Source organism: Podarcis filfolensis (assembly GCF_964270895.1).
Source record: "Podarcis filfolensis genome assembly, chromosome: 16".
In the NCBI taxonomy this organism is placed as follows: domain Eukaryota; kingdom Metazoa; phylum Chordata; class Lepidosauria; order Squamata; family Lacertidae; genus Podarcis; species Podarcis filfolensis.
The window spans coordinates 3641278-3661733 of NC_139620.1; the positions used below are offsets into that span (position 1 = coordinate 3641278).

General features: G+C 46.1%; 1 protein-coding gene across 3 annotated transcripts; it reads left to right on the forward strand.

Annotated features, from left to right (window-relative positions):
* Positions 1-431: 431 nt before the first annotated feature.
* Positions 432-18786, forward strand: ANXA9 (annexin A9). Of its 3 annotated transcripts, none has more exons than XM_083591466.1 (13): positions 432-607; positions 3508-3604; positions 3690-3786; positions 4267-4361; positions 5451-5564; positions 6673-6757; positions 8235-8314; positions 10395-10454; positions 12645-12741; positions 13525-13620; positions 15676-15734; positions 16652-16774; positions 17743-18786. In XM_083591466.1, exons 2-13 carry the CDS (start codon positions 3530-3532, stop codon positions 17803-17805), a joined length of 1044 nt encoding a protein of 347 aa, XP_083447592.1. In that variant the 5' UTR covers positions 432-607; positions 3508-3529; the 3' UTR covers positions 17806-18786. The 3 variants fall into 3 exon arrangements, 2 of the variants coding, with proteins under 2 accessions (XP_083447592.1, XP_083447591.1); XM_083591465.1 differs by having other exon boundaries at positions 434-607; positions 3503-3604; XR_014542666.1 differs by having other exon boundaries at positions 442-607; positions 3503-3604; positions 15676-16077; positions 16446-16774.
* The last annotated feature ends 1670 nt before the right edge of the window (positions 18787-20456 follow it).

The following is a 20456-nucleotide window of genomic DNA, read 5'->3' on the forward strand; positions in this document are numbered from 1 at the left end:
CCCTGGCTTTTGGCTTTTTTCTGGCCCACGTAGGACCAGTCTAGATAGTTAGCCTTTGGTGAAGACTTGACGTTTTCATCCCCCCAAAAGTTTTTGATTTGAGTTTCTACTGAAATGAGGCTGCATTTTAATGTTGCATTTTAATCTTGCTTTTAAGTTGTATTTTAATCAATTGTTTTTATACCTGGCGTTAGCCGCCCTGAGCCTGGTCTTGGCTGGGGAGGGCAGGGTATAAATAAATTTTATTATTATTATTATTCCACTTTAGACACCCATCCTGCTCATCACCTGTTCCCTCACCTGTCAGGTTTGGGCTCACGTCTCAGAAGGACGTCATTTTTTATTCCTGATGCTCCAGTTCCTGGTTGCAGCCCCGCCAGGGATAGAAAGGAATTAAGATACTTGGCAGCCTGCCTTGCGAAAGGCACAGACTTCTTGGCTTGAGAGCTACAGACCAGACTGGTTTTTCCTTCATCCACTTATCGCGGGCTGGTCGGCTGAGGCCCTCCCTCAGGGTGCCTGGGTGGAGGTGACTTGTCACTGCCACCCGCTCACGTAGGACAAGGCACTTGCTGCTGTCCGGGAGAGAGACACAAAAAACAGCCAGGTACGTTCTTCAGACGTGGGGTTTTTTTTGGAGGGGAGTCCCATTTGGGAGTTGCCAACTTTTAAAGACCAGTCCCGCTCCTCTGCCTTTGTGATCTGCTTGATGCATAGAAGACTGGGAGAGTGAAGCTTTTACCCAAACTGCCTCCACTCTGGGAAAAGGTCTCACCTGCTTAATTCCTGCTGTTTAACATCATAGGGACACAGTGGCGCTGGGGGTTAAACCACAGAGCTTAGGACTTGCCGATCTGTAGGTCGGCGGTTCGAATCCCCGCGGCTCGGTCCCTGCTCCTGTCCACCTAGCAGTTCGAAAGCACATCAAAGTGCAAGTAGATAAATAGGTACCGCTCCGGCGGGAAGGTAAACAGCGTTTCCGTGCGCTGCTCTGGTTCGCCAGAAGCGGCTTAGTCCTGCTGGCCACATGCGAGATGAGCACCACAACCCCAGAGTCGTCCGCGACTGGACCTAATGGTCAGGGGTCCCATAGGGTGACCACAGGAGTCAGGAGGCTTTAGAAAGTTGGCAACCCTACCTAGGATCTGGGGTTCAGTTTAAGGCAGGCTGATGGAATGAATGGACTATTTCTCAAACTGATCCTGAAGTCAGAAATGAGAGAGGAAGGGGGAGGAAATTTCCGGAAGTGGATGAGTCTCAAACCATATTCCTCCTCAGTGAGACCTTAGGCAGTTGTCCCAAAGGATCTCTTGAGGGTTTGCAAGTGAGATAAATTATTATTTTTTTTATAATAATATTTTATTAGGTTTAACAATAAAAAGATACAACCAAACATAATACAATAAAAACACACAAAAATACGAAACACAACACTACAATCTTTCACACACACAAAAAAGACAGTCAACACACCACAAATAACATAAGATAGACACAAATCACTCTTTTCTAGTTATTCATCTTTGATTAACTTATTTTCCTGACTTCCTCACAGCTCCCTTTTTTGTATCCCTCTTTAACAATTAGCTCAGCAAATTCATATCGTACTACTTTGTCCAAATATTTTATCTCCCAAATTTATAGTTCCCAATTTTTATCTCTTGTTACTAGAACCTCTTCCTTTTATTTCAATATCATCCACATTCATACATTTTACAGTGCTTCTGTAAATAAATTTTAAATTTCTTCCAATCTTCTTCCACCAACTCTTCTCCCTGGTCTCGGATTCTGCAAGTGAGATAAATTAATGTGGTTTTATTATTATTATTATTTAAATTTTATTAACATATAAAACACATACATATACATTTACAGAATACACATACACAACACGCTACCTTATTTTCATAACATAAAACATACCTACATTATATAATACCTACCTATACTATACATATCAACACACCAACCCCACACGGACACCCACCAAGTGACTTGACTTCCAGCCGTTCTTGTTACGCTACTTTATTTTTCCAACTAGCTTAAATGCATTTCATTACTTCTGTAATCTCTTCTTCTATCTTGACTTTACTCTCCTTTCACTCTAATTGTATTCTGGATTCATTTAGTTTCTGTCAGAAATTCTACTTTTTCCACATAAATTTTGATGTAGTCCTTAAAGATAGTCCGCTCCTTATTCACTTTTTGTATCGCTTATCCTCCCTGTTAGTTTGGCAATATGGAAGTATTCCATCATTTTAGATAACCAGTCTGTTTTAGGTGGGATGCTGCTGCTTTTCCAATTTTTGGCAATCGATGACCTTGCCGCTGTAGTTGCATACATAAATATTGGTCTGACTGTTCTTTTTATTTCCTCCGACATGATACCTAGGAGAAAGGATTCTACACATGTGGTGGGAGTGCAAAGAGATAGTGGGATTCTGGGAAGATATCTATAACGAACTGAAAAAGATGTTTAGATTTTCATTTGAAATTAATGTGGTTTGATTAACCACAAGGTAAATCTACCTTGACTCTTCTAACACTCAGCACAGTTGAGTGTCCATGACTCATTCTGTTTCAAGGGAGAAACACTGTTCTTTCTTTCTTTTATATACATTTTAATTGATTTTTTTAACATATCAGTCCCAACAGTTATACATTTATTCTCATCTTATACAATATTTTAGATTTCCGTCAACACCACTGATGATTTTCCGTTCTTTATCACTTATTCTGCATTTCTTAATTTCTATATTACATTTAATTATCCTTAACTAATAATTCTCTTCATAGTCTTTCTTGCAGTATTTCAAATAATCCACCTTACAAAACTTCTTGCAGTCCTAACTAGCATAATCTGTTCATCACAATTACTTTTCAAATAATTCATATATTTACTCCAGTCTTCTAAGAATCTCTGGTCCCGCAGGTTTTGAATCCTTCCTGTTAATTTATCTAGTTCTGCATAGTCCATCAACTTCATCCTCCATTCTTCTTTCATCGGTAGTTCTTCTTGCTTCCATTTTGTGCCAATAATATTCTTGCTGCTGTCATTGCATATAAAAACAACTTACAATCCTGTCTATTTATATCATCTCCTACAATGCCAAGTAAAAATGCTTCTGGTTTCTTAATAAATGTATATTTCAACATCTTTTTCATCTCATTATATATCATTTCCCAGAAGTTTTTAACTTTTTTACATTCCCACCAGGTGGAGAAACACTTTTCTCCATGTATTGCGGCTAGTATCCTCCAGGAATTTTTCCCAGTCCTCTTTTAAAGCCATCCAACTTGGTGGCCATTATCAGCTCCAGTGGCAGAGAGTTCCGCAGTTTAACTCCGCACATTCAGCTTCACTAGTGTTATGACAGAGCTTTCTCAAGCTCAAACCTTAGTAAGTGTCCAGATTCCTCCGTCTCAGACACAGAGATCAGGTGGGATCTCTCTGTGCTGTGTAGCTTGCGATAACAGCCCCCCTGTCTGTTGTTTTCGGAAGCTCAGATTTGGCAGCTGCGGGCGCAGGATGTCGCTGGTGAACGGAGTCGAGAGACGATCCTTGGTCAACGAAATCCTCAGGCACCTGCCCCTTACGGATAAGGTGAGCGCTTGGCTTGGCACTCGCCGAATCATGAAGATTTCGGAGTTTCTGGTGACCGTTCCATCTCTGTCTTATTTTGCTCTAGACAGCTGTTTGGGGCACTCTGGGGACGATCAGACCCCACCTGAACTTTGAGGTGGAAAAAGATGTCCAAACTCTCCTTGACGCCGTCAGTGGGAAAGGTAACAAATCACAGTGGTGGTGTTCGTGTGTTGTGTCCTTGCTGGTTTTTTCCTGTATATATGTATTTCGCACAGAACAGCCCTGTGAGGTAGGTTAACCTCAGAAGTAGCGATTTGACTGAAGGTCGCTCAATGAACTTTTTCTCTCAATGAGAAAGGAACTGAATGTGAGCCGCTGCCCTCTGTACAGTCTGACAGCGTCACATTCAGCTGAGTTTTAATCGATGCACGTCAGGACTCAAACCCGTAACCCCTGGCATCTTACGAATGGCACCACGTAGGAGACGCCGGCTGAAAAAGTGGGATGCAAACCGACAGATCCCCTTTGTATAAAGTGTGTGGTTATATATACGTGTTTGATTCATAAATGTGACTTCTCCTGTTACAGAATTGAAAGGGGGGGATTTATATATGTGAAGAACACATACAGAGAACCATGGTTTAGTGGTTAGCCTCTAAGTTTGCTATCCTTCGTGACAGGTGTTGAATATGTAACCGTCATTGACCTACTGACCAACAGGAGCAATGAACAGAGGCAGCAAATTGCTGAAGAGTTCCTGAATTTCACGAAACAGGTGAGGATGGGAAGGAGCAAACCCTGTTAGATCTAGAGTTTTTTTTGGGGGGGAAGGGAATCCTATATTAGGCGGGTTTCAAACTGACCCTTCAAATGTCCATCAGAGTGCCAGCTTTCTATAAACTTTGGCTAGTTTGCCAGCTTTGGCCCATCTTGACTTTACCAGCCATCATCATCATCATCATCATCATCATCATCATCATCATTTATTTATTTATTTATACCCCACCCATCTGGCTGGGTTTCCCCAGCCACTCTGGGTGGCTGCCAACAGAATATTAAAAACACGATAAAAGATCAGACATTAAAAACTTCCCTAAACAGGGCTGCCTTCACATGTCTTCTAAAAGTCAGATAGTTGTTTATCTCCTTGACATCTAAAGGGAGGGCATTCCACAGGGCAGGCGCCACCACCGAAAAGGCCCTCTGCCTGGTTCCCTGTAACCTCACTTCTCACAGGGAGGGAACCGCCAGAAGGCCCTCGGAGCTGGACCTCAGTGTCCGGGCTGAACGATGTGGGTGAAGATGGTATACTGGGCTGATGCCGTTTAGGGCTTTAAAGGTCAGCACCAACACTTTGAACTGTGCCCAGAAATGTACTGACCATAGTAAAAGGTAAAGGTACCCCTGACCGTTAGGTCCAGTTGTGGCCGACTCTGGGGTTGCGCGCTCATCTCGCTTTACTGGCCAAGGGAGCCAGCGTACAGCTTCCGGGTCATGTGACCAGCATGACTAAGCCGCTTCTGGTGAACCAGAGCAGTGCATGGAAACGCCGCTTACCTTCCCGCCGGAGCGGTACCTATTTATCTACTTGCACTTGATGTCCCCAGTGGGCAGGAGCAGGGACCGAGCAACGGGAGCTCACCCCGTCACGGGGATTCGAACTGCTGACCTTCTGATTGGCAAGTCCTAGGCTCTGTGGTTTAACCCACAGCACCACCCGCGTCCTCACTGACCATAGTAGTTATTGCCTTTGTAACAGTCGGCATAGTCCACTGCAATGCACTTTGCCTGGAGCAGCCCTTGAAGACTGTTCAGAGATGGTTTTAATCCTCCTCCTAATGCATTTCTATTTCTCCCCCCTCAGGACCTCCTGAAAACTCTGGAAGCGGCATTTTCCGGGCACCTAGAGGGCGTCATCACGGGTCTGCTGAAGCCGGCAGCTCAGTTTGATGCTCATGAAATCAACCTGGCCCTTAAGGTACGGCCATCGGTCCCTGTCTTGCTCAGTCAGGCCATTTGTGCACCTAGCCCTGCATTGCCCACACGGACTGGCAGCAGCTCCCCAGGCTTTCAAGGAAGGAGCATTTCGTAGTCCCACCTGGAGATGCCCAGGGAATGGGAAGATTGATGTTATGTACTGAAGTCTCACCCTGGGCCAGCAGGGGGATACTGTAGATAGTTATGCAAATGAAGGATCGAAAGTGACGTTCAGTGATTGGCTTGTTATAGAAAATAGCAACAGTTACATTGTTCTGGATCTCTATATAAGCAGGCTGACTGAGCTCCTCAGTTCAGTTCTGTTCCAGCTTACAAATAAAGAGCTGCTTTGGAAGAATCGCTGTGTCATCGGATATGTTCGCCCACAACTTAACAATTGAACCTGGCACCTTCTACATACAAAGCAGGTGCTCTCTCACTGAGCTTCCTGTAAACAGAAAGTAAGATTCTAGTCCTCATTTTTAAAGGGCCAATTCAAATCAGGGGCTGCTTTCTATTTATAAGACCACTTGCCCATCTAATTCAGTGTTGTCTACACTGACTGGCAGCAGCTGTCCAGCAGGGAGATTCCAGATTTGAACCCAGGACCTTTGGCATGCAAGAAAGCAGGTGCTCCACGCATTGGACTATGGCTTTGCCGGGTCTTTTCCTCCTGGTCCTACGCGTGGACCAGGGTCTGAGTTGAGATGCGGTTGCTAGGCAACCACAACCTTCTCCATCCCGCACCATCCAAGAGCAAGAGGAGAGGGCAAGCTTGCTTAACCTACCCAGGATTTTAATCTGGTTTTAGTCTCTTGCTGTTTTAAGTTTTGGGAAATCTTAAATAATTGTTGCTAATCTTTCTTAGGAGTGACTTTATTCATTAACTTTTTTTTTTGCAAACGGCTTTGAGGGTGTGTATTTTATTTTTTTAAAAATCAATATTTGCATTTTATGAAATAAATAAAAAAAATACTTAGCAGCTTGGAAGCTGACCGCATCGCCTCCTCCTCTCCGCCCTCCTGCTGCTCTTGAGCTCCCTCGCCTTCTCAAGTGTTGCCACACTTAAGCTGCTAAGGTTACTCAACAAACGCCCTTCCTCTTTTCAGGGCCTGGAGGCAGATACGCTTCTCGAAATCCTCTCCACCCGAACCAGCCAGCAACTCCGGGAGATCCTGGGTTGCTACAAGCATGGTAAAGTCAAGGAATGAAATTTAAAATGATACACTTTCTTCCCCCTGTCTTTTAAAAGACAGCTAAGAGTGGAGGATTGTGGATGTACCTGGTTTGGAGAAATTGGAGAGTTATTCATGCTTTCTGAGAATCCCCAAATCATTAAGCCATGGGGGCCGGATCCAGCCCAATCGCCTTCTAAATCTGGCCTGTGGATGGTCTGGGAATCAGTGTGTTTTTCTCCTTCTTGAGGGAAGGAGCTTCTGGGATGCAAAGGATCTGCTACTGGTATGCCTCTTCCCTCACAAACCTCCCACCCCCCCCACCCCCGAAAAGGGGAAATTGGTAGATTGCCAGCAGGCTGCGAAGTCTTTCTCAGTAGACCAGAAAGCCTTTCTTGACTCGGCTCGAACTGTAGGAGAGCTCTGAGCCTCGGTGTTCCACAGATGTAAAATGGGCCTGCATGCTGCTGCCACTGCTGCACCACGTTGCTTTTTCCTCCTCCCTCCCAATCGCTTTTCCTTTTGTGCCGTGCCTGTCTTATTCCTTCATGCTTCCAAGCTGACCTGGAAGGCTTTTCCAGCAGTGAGCAGCGGGTTAAAAAATGCTTTGAATGGATGAGTAAAAATATTAATTCTAGCCTGGTGTGAATTTCTCTCTCTCTCTCTCTCTCTCTGTTTTTCACCTAGAAATATGAGTGGTTGTGAATGAGAACCTAAAGCATGGGTAGGCAAACTAAGGCCTGGGGGCTGGATCTGGCCCAATCGCCTTCTCAATCCGGTCCGGCAATCAGTGTGTTTTTTCCTTGAGTAGAATGTGTCCTTTTATTTAAAATGCATCTCTGGATTATTTGTGGGGCCTGCCTGGTGTTTTTACATGAGAAGAATGTGTGCCTTTATTTAAAATGCATCTCTGGGTTATTTGTGGGGCATAGGAATCCGTTCATTTTTTCCTTCAAAATATAGTCCGGCCCCCCACAAGTTCTGAGGGACAGTGGACTGGCCCCCTGCTGAAAAAATTTGCTGACCCTTGCATTAAGCCGATAGGCTGCAGATTTCAGGACAGGGGGAAAGCAAGTCATCCTTTGCACAATGCATTGTTAACCTGCAGAACTCGCCGCCACAAGATGGCATCATGGACTTTTTTTTTTTTTGTAAAGCTGATTATTTAAAGAAGCACTTCGTATTATTTTTAACTGATGTAAGCTGCCTTGGATGTGCTTGTGTTTAAATGTGGGGGTTTTTTTTTGTTTGTTTGTTTGTCCGAGCATCCTTTTAGACCCCATCCTGTTAACATAAACAAGCCCCTCAAGTCCGCATATAAAAATGAGGTCATTAAAAAAAAAAAAAACAGCACAAAACAGAAAAGAGAGAAATAGGTCTCACAGTTTTTGTTCCTGCTTAAAATCCTAATGGCGTTGCTTAACTCCCAAAAGCCTGTCAGATCTGGGTAAAACCATTTCTCTTTAATCCAAAATTGTTTCCTCCACTGTGCCTAGATTTCAGTTTGGACCTTGAGAAGGACATCGCTTCGAAAACCAGCGACTTCCTTCAGGGTCTCCTGGATGCCTTGATCAAGGTAAAAGTGGGGAAAAAGGACCATTCAGAGGCACTTAGGGCATTTGTCTCTTTGAGGTCAATGAGGGGCCAAATAAGGATTCAGACATAGCAATAATTATAGCAATGAAATGCAGAATTGGAAATGATTTTAGAAAACCATTAGACGGGGTTGAAGGAAGTCTTAGGCTGTGATAGCCAAAGATCTGATTTGATGTTCGTGAGATGCTATGCTGGAAAATATGTGTAAAAAACACGTGCTGGCTTCTGTTATAGATGCAAATTTAGCCCGCTTTTCAGAGGAAAAGCCATTCTGTATGCAATATTTTTTCAAAATCACCTAAAAATTTTTTTTTAAAAAAATGGAGGAGGAAGGGTTAGGAGACGTGTGATTTACTTCAAAAATATTTGGGGTTTCGGATTTCCCCCAACAAAGCCTTTAATTAATCAGGAAGCATATTAAGGGTTTTTTTGTATTTTAAAAATATTTTAATGTATTAAAGCATCAACCTTGTGCCCTCCAGAAGTTTTGGCCTATTATTATTATTATTATTTACCTGCCCTTCACTGTAAGGTCCCAGGGTGGGCTCCAATATAAAAACACAATATTAAAAACAGTTTAAGACAACTTACTTCATGAGGCTGAGTCTGAAATATCCAGAGAGGCCCAGGATGGTGAGATGGCCTTATAAGCAAAATTTATGTACCACTTAATAATAATAATGATAAAACTAAGCGATGATATAACTAGTATAAAGTATTCCTTTAAAAATCAGCAACTGAGAAGTCATTTAAAAACAACAACAGTGGACCTAATCAAATTATCAAAATGCAATTACGGCAATCTGCATTGGGAAGGGCTGTTTTAGGAATGGAATCTGCCTTCCAAGCAGAGGAGCAAATATATTCTCTAAACTTTAAAGCAACATGCCGTCATCACCTCTGTTTCGGTTCTAGGAAGCAGGCTCCAGGTTTCTGAGCTGCTGTTTTCACCCCATGCAGTTGAAACCAGTCAGCTTATCTGCATGCAATTAAAATGGCCCATTAAAAAGAAAAAAAATCTGGTGAGAGCTCTGTTGGAAATATTTTAAGTGGGGCGCACGGCAGATTTCAGGCTTCTCACGCGCCCAATTTGTAAAAACATTCTGGGAAAACAGCGGCTCTGAAAATAAAAGCGGGTAAGTGGCTAGTCCTCATTGTCTACTCCAAATACAATCTGCTTCTGTTGAACATGTGGACCCTGATGCTGCCATTACCTGCGTCTTAGCAAGAATGTGAGATTGGACACTAGGGGTCTGAGCAGTTTTGCCTTTGCCCTGCTGTTTTACCAATAAATCGGAGCAAACATCAGTCGGGAGAAAACCCAATGGACATTTAATAATAATAATAATAAATTTTTATTTATACCCCGCCCTTCGCAGTTCAGAAAACTGGGCTCAGGGCAGCTAACAACAAATTTAAAACACTTAATTGATGCAACAAAAAACCAGCATAAAATACAATATAAACCGTGAATAACAATAAATTCAAAAATCAATTTAGGGGGGAAATCCATCCAATAAACATTAGATGATCACCAGGGCTAGCTGGCTAAATTAGTCTATTTGGGCCAGCGAGGAGAGCAGGGGAGAATTAGCTGTGGGATCCCAGAACGGGTAATCTTCATAAAAAGGGAAGGAAGGGGAATAAAAGATCAGGCTAAGTTGAAATTGAAAGCCAGGCGGAATAGCTCTGTCTTACAGGCCCTGCGGAAGGAGGTTAAATCCTGCAGGGCCCTGGTCTCCTGGGACAGAGCATTCCACCAGGTCGGAGCCACCACTGAGAAGGCCCTGTTCCTGGTGGAGGATAATCTGACTTCCTTAGGCCCGCTCCGATTCAGCAGTAAGGATCGGGTTTTCCTGGGGGGAAAGCGGAAGTGTGGTTTGAGCCTTAAGTTGGCCATTCTCTAGACCCACTGAAATCGAGAGAGCGGCTTAGAAACAGCTAGTTTAAGTTGTTTCGGTTGTGATGGGAGGAGTAAAGCGTAGTTAATTTGGATCCAACTCAAGGACTGCCAGCCCACAGCCAATGTCATTGACGTCTGATTTTCTGCTTTCTCCCAGGGCAACCGTGAAAGGTACTCCGGGGTCATTGACTATGTCTTGATACGGCAAGATACGCAGGTGAGACGTCCAAGTCTGGAAATGGAGATTATTCAGACTCCATGATCTCTCTGATGCATGCAAGCCCTGTAGAGAGCGTCTCTATTCTGTTGAAAACGAGATTACCCCATGGTTCATAAAGGCCAAACGGATCAGGATACACAACAAGGTTTGGGCCTGATCCTGCCTGTTATGTACTGAGTTGAATAGGATCCAAAATGCAGCAGTGATTGGTCTGTGCTGCTTGGGTGCGCTGCTGTACTCGGTGCACCTCCTCCCTGTCGGATCCTGAGTCGTCGGTGAGGTCTTCGTGGTGGACCCTCGGTTGGGACGGCAGGCTCGGCCGTGCCTCTTGCGTCGACCTCTTGGCAGCTTCCGTTGCCAGGGCCTCCTCCAGAGCGACCTGGAACGTTAGGTCCTTCTTAGCGTAGAGGCGTCGTTGCAGCTTCTCATCCTTCAGGCCACCGACGAGGCGGTCCCGAAGCATGTTCTCCAGCTCTGAGAAGTTGCAGAACCGGGCGGCTTGGCGGAGAGAGGTCACAAACCCAGTTATGGTTTCCCCAGGGGCTTGCCGCTTTGCGTAGAAGGCATTTCGACGAGCCACCACTGAGGGCTGTGGCGAAAAGTGCCCCTTCAGCCGTTCCATTATTGTTTTGTATGGAACAGTAGCGACGTCTTCAGGTGCAAGGAGAGCCCGGGCGATTTCAAACGTCCCCTCTCCGCAGACGCTGAAGAATATCGCCCTCTTCTTCGTCGGTGACCCCCTTTGGCTTCTAGGAGGAAGGCGTATGCTTCCCGGTCTCCGGGTGCTGGGTTGAACGGCGAGAAGCTGCTGTCGGTTCCCATTCTGAGTTCCTTGGGTCCCGGAGCTGAAGACTGGATACACGGTGCGAGCGGCAGGTGGCGGTGCTGCGTGTGGCGGTCAGCTCAGCGGGATCCCACCTTCGTCACCAGTGAAATATACTCAGAGTCACAAAGTGATTTCATGCTCTTTATTCAGCTCATAGTGGTGAGGAGGAATGAATGTCCCCTCAAAATATCTGCTTTATATACATTATTTACACAATGGGCCCCATGTGATTGGCTAATTCTGGGATTCTCCTGTAGGCCAATCAGGTTGTGGATTCACTTCCATCTGGAGCTGGATTGGGTGGCTCCTGCGGACCAATCATACTGCTGCATTGTTCTAGGACCAATCAGACTGCTGCATTCTGGATCCTATTCAACTCAGTACATAACACTGCTGCTGAACTCTCCCCGTGTCTTCAAAGAATGTGTTCCACCCATGTTCCCTCCGTGTTTAATTTCTCATAAATTTCCCATCAAGCTGACTGAATATGGCTTTAAGGAATTAGCTGCCCGTGCAGATTCGAGGTGCATTTGTGCTATTATAGATGGCGAAGCAGCGATAAGGAATGCTTTTGCATAATCAAATGCTCTGTTTTGTATGTATGAGTGCAACTGTATGACATGATTTTAAAAATCGCAGCTCTATAACCGCCCTGATAAAAAGCTCTTCCTTGTCTCGGATTCCAGCTGTGTGAGTTAAATGAATAACGATGGAGTTGGGGGAAAACCGGCTGCACTGGATCAGAGATAATTAAGACCTTTGGGGTCTAAACCTCAGGGTTCCCCAGTTTCTATTAAGACTGGGTGTACTCCTTAAATGAGGCTCTGTTCTTACTCATGTTTAATACTGAGACTACCCCTCTCAGTTGTATCCCTACACATGTTGCATCCCTAATTTGAAAGTAGATCTAAACACAGGGAAACCCCTGCTATAAATAACTCAGAAATTAGATTGTTTTAACAAAAGGGGGGGAAACTCTATGGAAAATCACTTTTTAAAATTCCTTGCTCTCTAGCGCCATCTCTGTTGCACGTTTATACCGCATTCAAATCGCTGTTTTTTTACTAACGTAGCTGAGTCCTCAGATATGCGAGGAGCAGGCTCTGGTTACTCTGCGGTTGGATGGCACCGATTTCACTCTGCGCATGTTCTGGGGATTGCTTCTACACCCCATGTCTTGTAAGCTCAAGGCCTGTTGGTTTAAATAGGTCATGTGGCACTTCAAATAGGTCCTGGACACTGGACTGAGTGCTGATCCCTGTGTTACGACAGAGAGGGCTGTTGCGACTTCAAAAAAGGCTGTTTTTATTTCGACTGTGCAATTGTTTTGTTCAGTGGTGTGTCTCTGTGGGTTCTTCCAGGCCCTCGCGGGTCCCGGAGGCGGCGACCTGGGCAGGTTGGATGAGAGCGAGTGGATCAGGATCCTAACCGAACGGAGTCCCCAACATCTAAACAGAGGCAAGGTCTAGTTTGCAAAGCTTGCAAGTTGCTGTTTCTGGGGAAAGGAGTTGAGTTCAGCCATGCTGGCATTCTATGCAATGCACTAAAACGGCATTCTCATGGGCCCCTGAGTCAGAGCCAATAGGTTTTTCAGAGGCTCTTCCCTTCATAATAAATAATAATAATAAAAATAATTTTTTATCAATACTCCGCCCTTCCCGGTTCAGAAAACCGGGCTCAGGGTGGCTAACAACAAATTTAAAACACTTAATTGATGCAACAAAAACAGCATAAAATACAGTATAAAATGTGAATAACAATAAATTCAGAATTGAAAAATCAATTTAGGGGGAAAATCCATCCAATAAACATTAGATGATCACCAGGGCTAGCTGGCTAAATTAGTCCTATTTGGGCCAGCGAGGAGACCAGGGGAGCATTAGCTGTGGGATCCCAGAGCGGGTAATCTTCATAAAAAGGGGAGGGGGAGGGAAGGAAGGGGAATAAAAGATCAGGCTAAGTTCAAATTGAAAGCCAGGCGGAATAGCTCTGCGGAAGGAAGTTAAATCCTGCAGGGCCCTGGTCTCCTGGGACAGAGCATTCCACCAGGTCGGAGCCACCACTGAGAAGGCCCTGTTCCTGGTGGAGGATAATCTGACTTCCTTAGGGTCCGGGACCTCTAAACTATGATTATTCAGTGAATCTGCTTTTGAGGTGACCCCTTCAGAGTGTACAAGGCAGCTTCTAATATTCCTAACATGTTTAGCAGCAGTCTGGCTTAATCCTTTCTTTCTCCCACAGTGTTCGTCTCGTACCACAAGATGACTGGGCTCCAGGTGGAGGAAGCCATGAAGAAGTACTTAGAGGGGAAGGCCCTCGAGGCTGGCTTGACCCTGGGTAGGTAAGGGGACGTGGGCTGGATGTGGCCCCCCCACAGAGCCTTTCTATCTGTCGTGCTTGGAGGGGGGCGGTGTATGAATGCAGAGATACCTTGGTCAGACCCTACATGGAATACAGTCATACCTCGGGTTACAGACACTTCAGGTTGTGTGATTTCGGGTTTCGCACCACGCCAAACCTGGAAGTACCGGAACAGGTTACTTCCGGGTTTCGGCGCATGCGCAGAAGCGCTAAACCGTGCTTTACGCATGTGCAGAAGCGCCAAACCGCGACCTGCACGTGCGCAGGTGCGGCGTTGCGGGTTGCGGATGCTGCGGGTTGCGAACGTGCCTCCCGCACGGATCACGTTCACAACCCGAGCGTCCACTGTACTGTGTCCAATTCTGGGCTCCCCAGTGCAGACCAAGATGATCAAGGGTCTGGAAAACAAGCCTGATGAGGAACGGTTGAAGGAGTTGGGTACCTTTAGCCTGGAAGAGAGGAGACTGAGAGGAGATACGAGAGCCATCTTCAAATATCTCAAGGGCTGTCACATGGAGGAGGGAGCAAGCTTGTTTTCTCCTGCTCCGGAGGGGAGGACTCGAACCCATAGCTTCAAGTGACGAGAAAGGAGATTTCGACTAAACATCAGGAAGAGCTTTCTGTCAGTAAGAGCTGTTTGACAGTGGAACGGTCTCCCTCGGCAGATGGTGGACTCTCCTTCCTTGGAGATTTTATAGCAGAGGTTGGATGGCCATCTGTCATGGATGCTGTAGTTGAGATTCCTGCATTCCAGGGGTTGGACTAGATGCCCCCCTGGTGTCCCTTACGACTCTACAATTCTGATTCTATGCATGTGAATGGTATCTATTTGTGAGCAGGGCGTGTATGTCTATCTACTCTTGACTCTGGCCTCATCTGCCGTAAAGGAAATAACACACCAAACATGCTCAGGGACGCTCTCGTCCTTGACGATTTCATGTTTTCTGTAGAGAGGTCTGGCCAGGAACAAGCAGGAACTGTGAGATTATAGTTAGTGGCTCAGAAACCTGGGTTTGGAGCAACTCTGACAGAAATGCTCACAGGGTGGGCTAGTCTCTCGCTGTTGGCCTAGTCTACCTCGCAGGGTTGGTTGTAAGAATACAGTGGGGTGATTTCTCCCCCATAACCAACTGGGCATGACCCAGAGCAGTTTGGTTGAGGAGGAGGAAGTCAACAGTTCAAGTTGCTCCAGCACAGAGCTGTAATGTTGTTGGTGAATTTCTACCTGCGATACAGTGGTTAAAGACGCCCGAAAAGCTGGGGATTTTAGAAAAGAAAGATTGGCTTGTTTTGGGTTCTTCTTCTTCTTTGGCGATCCCTCGTAGCCAAGTAAGATTGTCTTCCATAAACACAGTTTTAACAATGAGTCCGTAAGTGACTGTGGAGGCCAATTCTGGATCCACACGTCCTTCCACAGTGGGGACATTGGTTTCTGGGTGGGAGTTGATCACGGTGTGGATTTGCCAAGCATGGATTTGCCTTCCTCCTAGCATGTTTCTCCCTTGCGTCCTGAGTTTGAGTGTCTTCAAAGCCCATGACTGTTCTCCAACTGGAGCGCTCGCAGGCCAGTGTTTCCCAGTTGTTGGTGTTTATACTACATTGTTTTAGATTTGCCTTGAGAGAGTCTTTAAACCTCTTTTGTGGACCACCAGCATTACGCTTTCCATTTTTAAGTTTGGAATAGACTAGTTGCTTTGGGAGACGATCATCAGGCATCCACACAACATGACCAGTCCAACGAAGTTGACGTTGAAGAATCATTGCTTCAACACTGGTGATCTTTGCTTCCTCCAGTACGCTGGTATTAGTTCGCCTGTCTTCCCAAGTGATGTGTAAAATTTTTCGGAGACCCCGGTGATGGAATCTTTTGAGGAGTTGGAGATGGCGTTTATAAGTGGTCCATGTTTCACAAGCATACAGTATTGTTTTGGATATGCTTCAGATAACTGAAGATGGTTTTCAGAGATGATATGAGAACATGTTGGTTATCCGATTGGTTTATTATTATTCTAAATCCATGTTCTTTTGCAGTCTCCGTCCTCAGAAACACCCCTCTCTATTTTGCCACAAAGCTCTACCAAGCGGTTAAGGTGAGGAGAATTAATCCACCCTTATTTCTCTCTTTCGCTCTGTCGCACAAGTGTATCCTTCCCTTTCTCCAGGAATTTGGATAAAGCGTTTTGGGCACCAAAACGGCTGCAGACAGAGCATTGCTTTACGCAAAACGAATGCTCTGCTGTTGCTTTTGGATTGCAAATGAGACATGATTTATTGCACATACGAACACCTTTAGAGTCACACTGTGTTTCCTTTTGTGCCCTAAATCGGCGGGGTGTCACAACGGAAGGACAATGTCATTTGTGTAATTAATTGCGCAAGTTATAATTTTGTCGCAGCGGATGGCGAGATGAAGAACGGAATGGGGTTGTGTGTGTAAGGCCTCCTTAGTAAAGGTAAAGGGACCCCGACCATGAGGTCCAGTCATGACCGACTCTGGGGTTGCTGTGTTCATCTCACTTTATTGGCTGAGGGAGCCAGCGTACAGCTTCCGGGTCATGTGGCCAGCAGGACTAAGCCGCTTTTGGCGAACCAGAGCAGCGCACGGAAACGCCCTTTACCTTCTCGCCAGAGCGGTACCTATTTATCTACTTGCACTGGTGTGCTTTCAAACTGCTAGGTAGGCAGGAGCTGGGATCGAACAACGGGAGCTCACCCCGTTGTGGGTATTCGAACCGCCGACCTTCTGATCAGCAAGTCCTAGGCTCTGTGGTTTAACCCACAGCGCCACCCGCGTCCCTAAGGCCTCCTTACATCCCCAGTAAAGGTGCTGTTTGCCCCCCGCCACAGCCTTGCAAATAACCCCACCCAATTCACTAGCCTGTGAAAAAGAGCAATCCTATCCTGGTGGCTGTGCCTGCCTCTCCCAGCTTTCTTAAACCACGAGATTGCTATGACATCTACAATATAAATATATATATCCTAACCCTCACCTGTCTGCTCTTTAAAGGGTCCAGAAACCAGCCCAAGAACTCTGGCCCGCATCCTGATTTCCCGTAGCGAAACCGACCTGCTCAGCATCCGATCCGAGTTCAGGAAGCATTATGGGATTTCCCTCTACTCCTTCCTCCAGGTAAGGGCTCCAGGCTTTCTTTACTGCGGAGATGGTGGGCAGAGATGGAGGAAGAAAGAGTAGGGGTCCAGGGTTGCTCCATCAGCATCCCAACTTTGGGTCCTTCCCCTCCTCGAACTTTTCCATCTCAGCCGGTCCCTGAAATGACGTGCAAACTCGGAACTTGAGTTTGCTGATTTCCTCCTCCCTCCTGATTCGTTTTCCTTTTGTGCTGTGTCTTTTTTCCTTAAGTGAGGTGTAAGAGGAGGGAGCCTTCTTTGGCTGAAAAGTGGGGGTGTCTTTAAATGAAATTAATCTGCTTGGCCATGATGGGATATTTAGTTAGCTAGACCTTCTGTCAAATCCTACCGGGATTCCGTTATGCAGATTATTAACAGGGTTCTCTTGTCAGAAATACGTATGTTCAGGTCAGCAGAGGGGAATAGAATATCTCCCCTTTTGGATATTGTTTGGTCATTGAGTCGTGTCCGACTCTTTGTGACCCCCTGGACCAGAGCACGCCAGGCACTTATGTCTTCCACTGCCTCCCGCAGTTTGGTCAGACTCATGCTGGTAGCTTTGAGAACACTGTCCCACCATCTTGTCCTCTGTCGTCCCCTTCTCCTTGTGTCCTCAATCTTTCCCAACATCAGGGTCTTTCCCAGGGAGCCTTCTCTTCTCATGAGGTGGCCAAAGTCTTGGAGCCTCAGCTTCAGGATCTGTCCTTCCAGTGAGCACTCAGGGCTGATTTCCTTCAGAATGGAGAGGTTTGATCTTCTTGCAGTCCATGGGACTCTCCAGAGTCTCCTCCAGCACCAGAATTCAAAAGCATCCATTCTTCGGTGATCAGCCTTCTTTATAGTCCAGCTCTCACTTCCATACATCACTATTGGGAAAACCATAGCTTTATAAGTGCTTAATTCTGGGTGGGCTGTGCCCCTTACTCAATTACGCAAAGCCTTCTAAAATCCCTTTTTATCTTCCACCAGGCTGAAATGAATGGCAATTACCAGACTGCCTTGCTTGGTCTGTGCAGAGCAGAAGATCTGTAAGTTATGCCCTCTGATGACGAGCCTCTGTGTGCAAAAGCAGTCTACCTCTGTATACCAGGCAAATGCTTACATCAGCCAACCACCTCTTCCTCCCAAAGGCCCTGGAGTCCAGCCAAAAGTCACCCTCAGAGGATCTTGATTCTCCATTTGCGCCAATTTCTTCTTGTTTCTCGGTTGGTTCTGGAACTATTTAGGGGGCTGGGGCTGGGAATAATTTAAGGAGAAAGAGCGAGATGCGTACATATTTCTTGCTGAGCCAATGCCAACTGTGTTGCGAACATCCAGCCAATTCTGTGCTGGGGGCCAAAATGGAATTAATTGCTCACGAGTCGTGATGGTGAGTTGCTACCGCCAACATCAGAGACCGTTTTTCCACTGGACGCTGCTGGTTGCCTTTTTCTCTGGGCGATACGAACCAATCAGGGATCCTGTGCTGAATTTACATTCACAGAAGCTGGAATCTGGAACATCTGTGGCCCTCCAGATGTGGCTGGACTCTAATCACATGTAGTCAGTGTTGGTGGAAGTTGTAGTCCCTCAATATTTGGGGAGGGGGCACAGGTCCCCCCACATCCATCCCAGCAGCAAAGGATAACCTATCAGCCTTTCTCAGGAACTACAACATCCCCTTACCTGGAACGGTGTAGTTTAATATATACCGTATTTTTCGCTCTATAAGACACACCAGACCACAAGACGCACCTAGTTTTTGGAGGAGGAAAACAAGCAAAAAAATATTCTGAATCTCAGAAGGCAGCAAGAGGGATTGCTGCGCAGCGAAAACAGCGATCCCTCTTCCTGTTCTGGCTTCTGGGATAGCTGCGCTAGGAGGGAAAAAGTGTCTTATAGAGCAAAAAATACAGTATATTGCAGGTCTTTCTGTCTTGGTAAGCTCACCTTTTCTCCACCACCTGACCTATTGAGCACCACCCTTTCTTTAAAAATGAAGTACGTGATAATAAAGTACCTCTGAGCATATAATGGAGTGTTTTTCCCCCCTCTTGAAGCAGATGTAAATGGTTTTGGCACCTCCCCGTTTTACAAACTGAGTTGGGCTGCACTCAGTCGATTCCTTTTATCGTTCAAAAACAGGCTGGGAAATTGCCTCGGTTAAGTCAGGCAGCAGATTGGGTGTTAAGAATGGGAAAATTTGCAAAAACTGTGAGGGGCAGGAACTTCGAAGAGGCGTTGCTTCTTTTCCACTAGGCATGATGGGACAATACAGAAGTTTTAGAAGAGGCAGACTGCTTGCTTGATGCACTAAAAGGGAGCGTGTTTTCTTGTCTACCCTGCGAGACAGACTAGGCTGAGAGAGGCAGCATCACGGACGAGCGGGGATTTGAACCCTGACCTCCCCCAAGTCCTAGACCAATTCTCTTAGCACGGTACCATCCTGTATCTCTACCCCACACTGGAGTTCCTGCTCCTCCATCCCTCAGTGGATCTCATCACGGCTGCCCCAAATATTTTTGTTTTCTTGGATCTAGTTTAGGGAATTCAATTCCCACCCAGTGTTTTTACCATCCACCATTTTAATTTTTAAAACGACTCCAAGTCCTTCTCCAGTTATGCTCTTGGATTCCTGACAAGAGACCTGAAGACCCCAGACGTTCCCCTTTCCTGCCTCCCCACAGGCAAAGGTACAGATCAAAACCACCTCAGCACTGGGCTGTGTAAGAATGCGGCTGCCAGACTGGTGACTGGGAGCGGCCACCAAGACCACATAACACCAGTCTTGAAAGACCTACATTGGCTCCCAGTACGTTTCCGAGCACAATTCAAAGTGTTGGTGCTGACCTTGAAAGCCCTAAACCAGGCATAGGCAAACTCGGCCCTCCAGCAGTTTTTGGGACTACAACTTCCATCATCCCTGACCACCGGTCCTGTTAGCTAGGGATGATGGGAGTTGTAGTCCCAAAACAGCTGGAGGGCCGGGTTTGCCTATGCCTGCCCTAAACGGCCTCGGCCCACTATACCTGGTGTCCACCCCCATCGTCCAGCCCGGACACTGAGGTCCAGCGCCGAGGGCCTTCTGGCGGTTCCCTCCCTGCGAGGTTACAGGGAACCAGGCAGAGGGCCTTCTCGGTGGTGACTCCTGCCCTGTGGAACACCTTCCCATCAGATGTCAAGGAAATAAACTACTACCTGACTTTTAGAAGACATCTGAAGGCAGCCCTGTTTAGGGAAGTTTTGAATGTTTGATGTTTTATTGTGTTTTTAATATTCTGTTGGGAGCCGCCCAGAGTGGCTGGGGAAGCTCAGGCAGATGTGTGGGGTATAAATATATTATTATTATTATTATTATTATTATTATTATTATTATTATTATTATCCTGCTCCTCTCAGGAACTCCAGCTCGCATCAGCCCCAGCCCCTAGAGGAGGGTGTGTGTGTGGGAAATACAGATGTTGTTGGACTTCAACTCCCAGAAGCCAGCAGGGCTGACAGCAAGGGATGATGGGAGGTGGAGTCCAACAAGGGGGCTCTAGAAGGAAAGTCCGGCTTGCTTCTCACCTGGGGTTGCAGGATCATCTCCAATCAACTGCACCCGCAACCAAACTGCTCTCTTATCAATGCCCATTGAAGGATAGACAGGGGCCCCTACTTGTGGGGTGGGGAGAGGAGAAGATAAAGACTCTGGAGAAGACGAG

Excerpts from the sequence above, each read along its gene's own strand:
- ANXA9 (XM_083591466.1), top strand. The coding sequence starts at position 3,530 with ATGTCGCTGGTGAACGGAGTCGAGAGACGATCCTTGGTCAACGAAATC. Across the intron at positions 6,758-8,234 it reads CCTGGGTTGCTACAAGCATG|ATTTCAGTTTGGACCTTGAG; the intron begins GTAAAGTCAAGG and ends CACTGTGCCTAG. Across the intron at positions 12,742-13,524 it reads TCCCCAACATCTAAACAGAG|TGTTCGTCTCGTACCACAAG; the intron begins GCAAGGTCTAGT and ends TTTCTCCCACAG.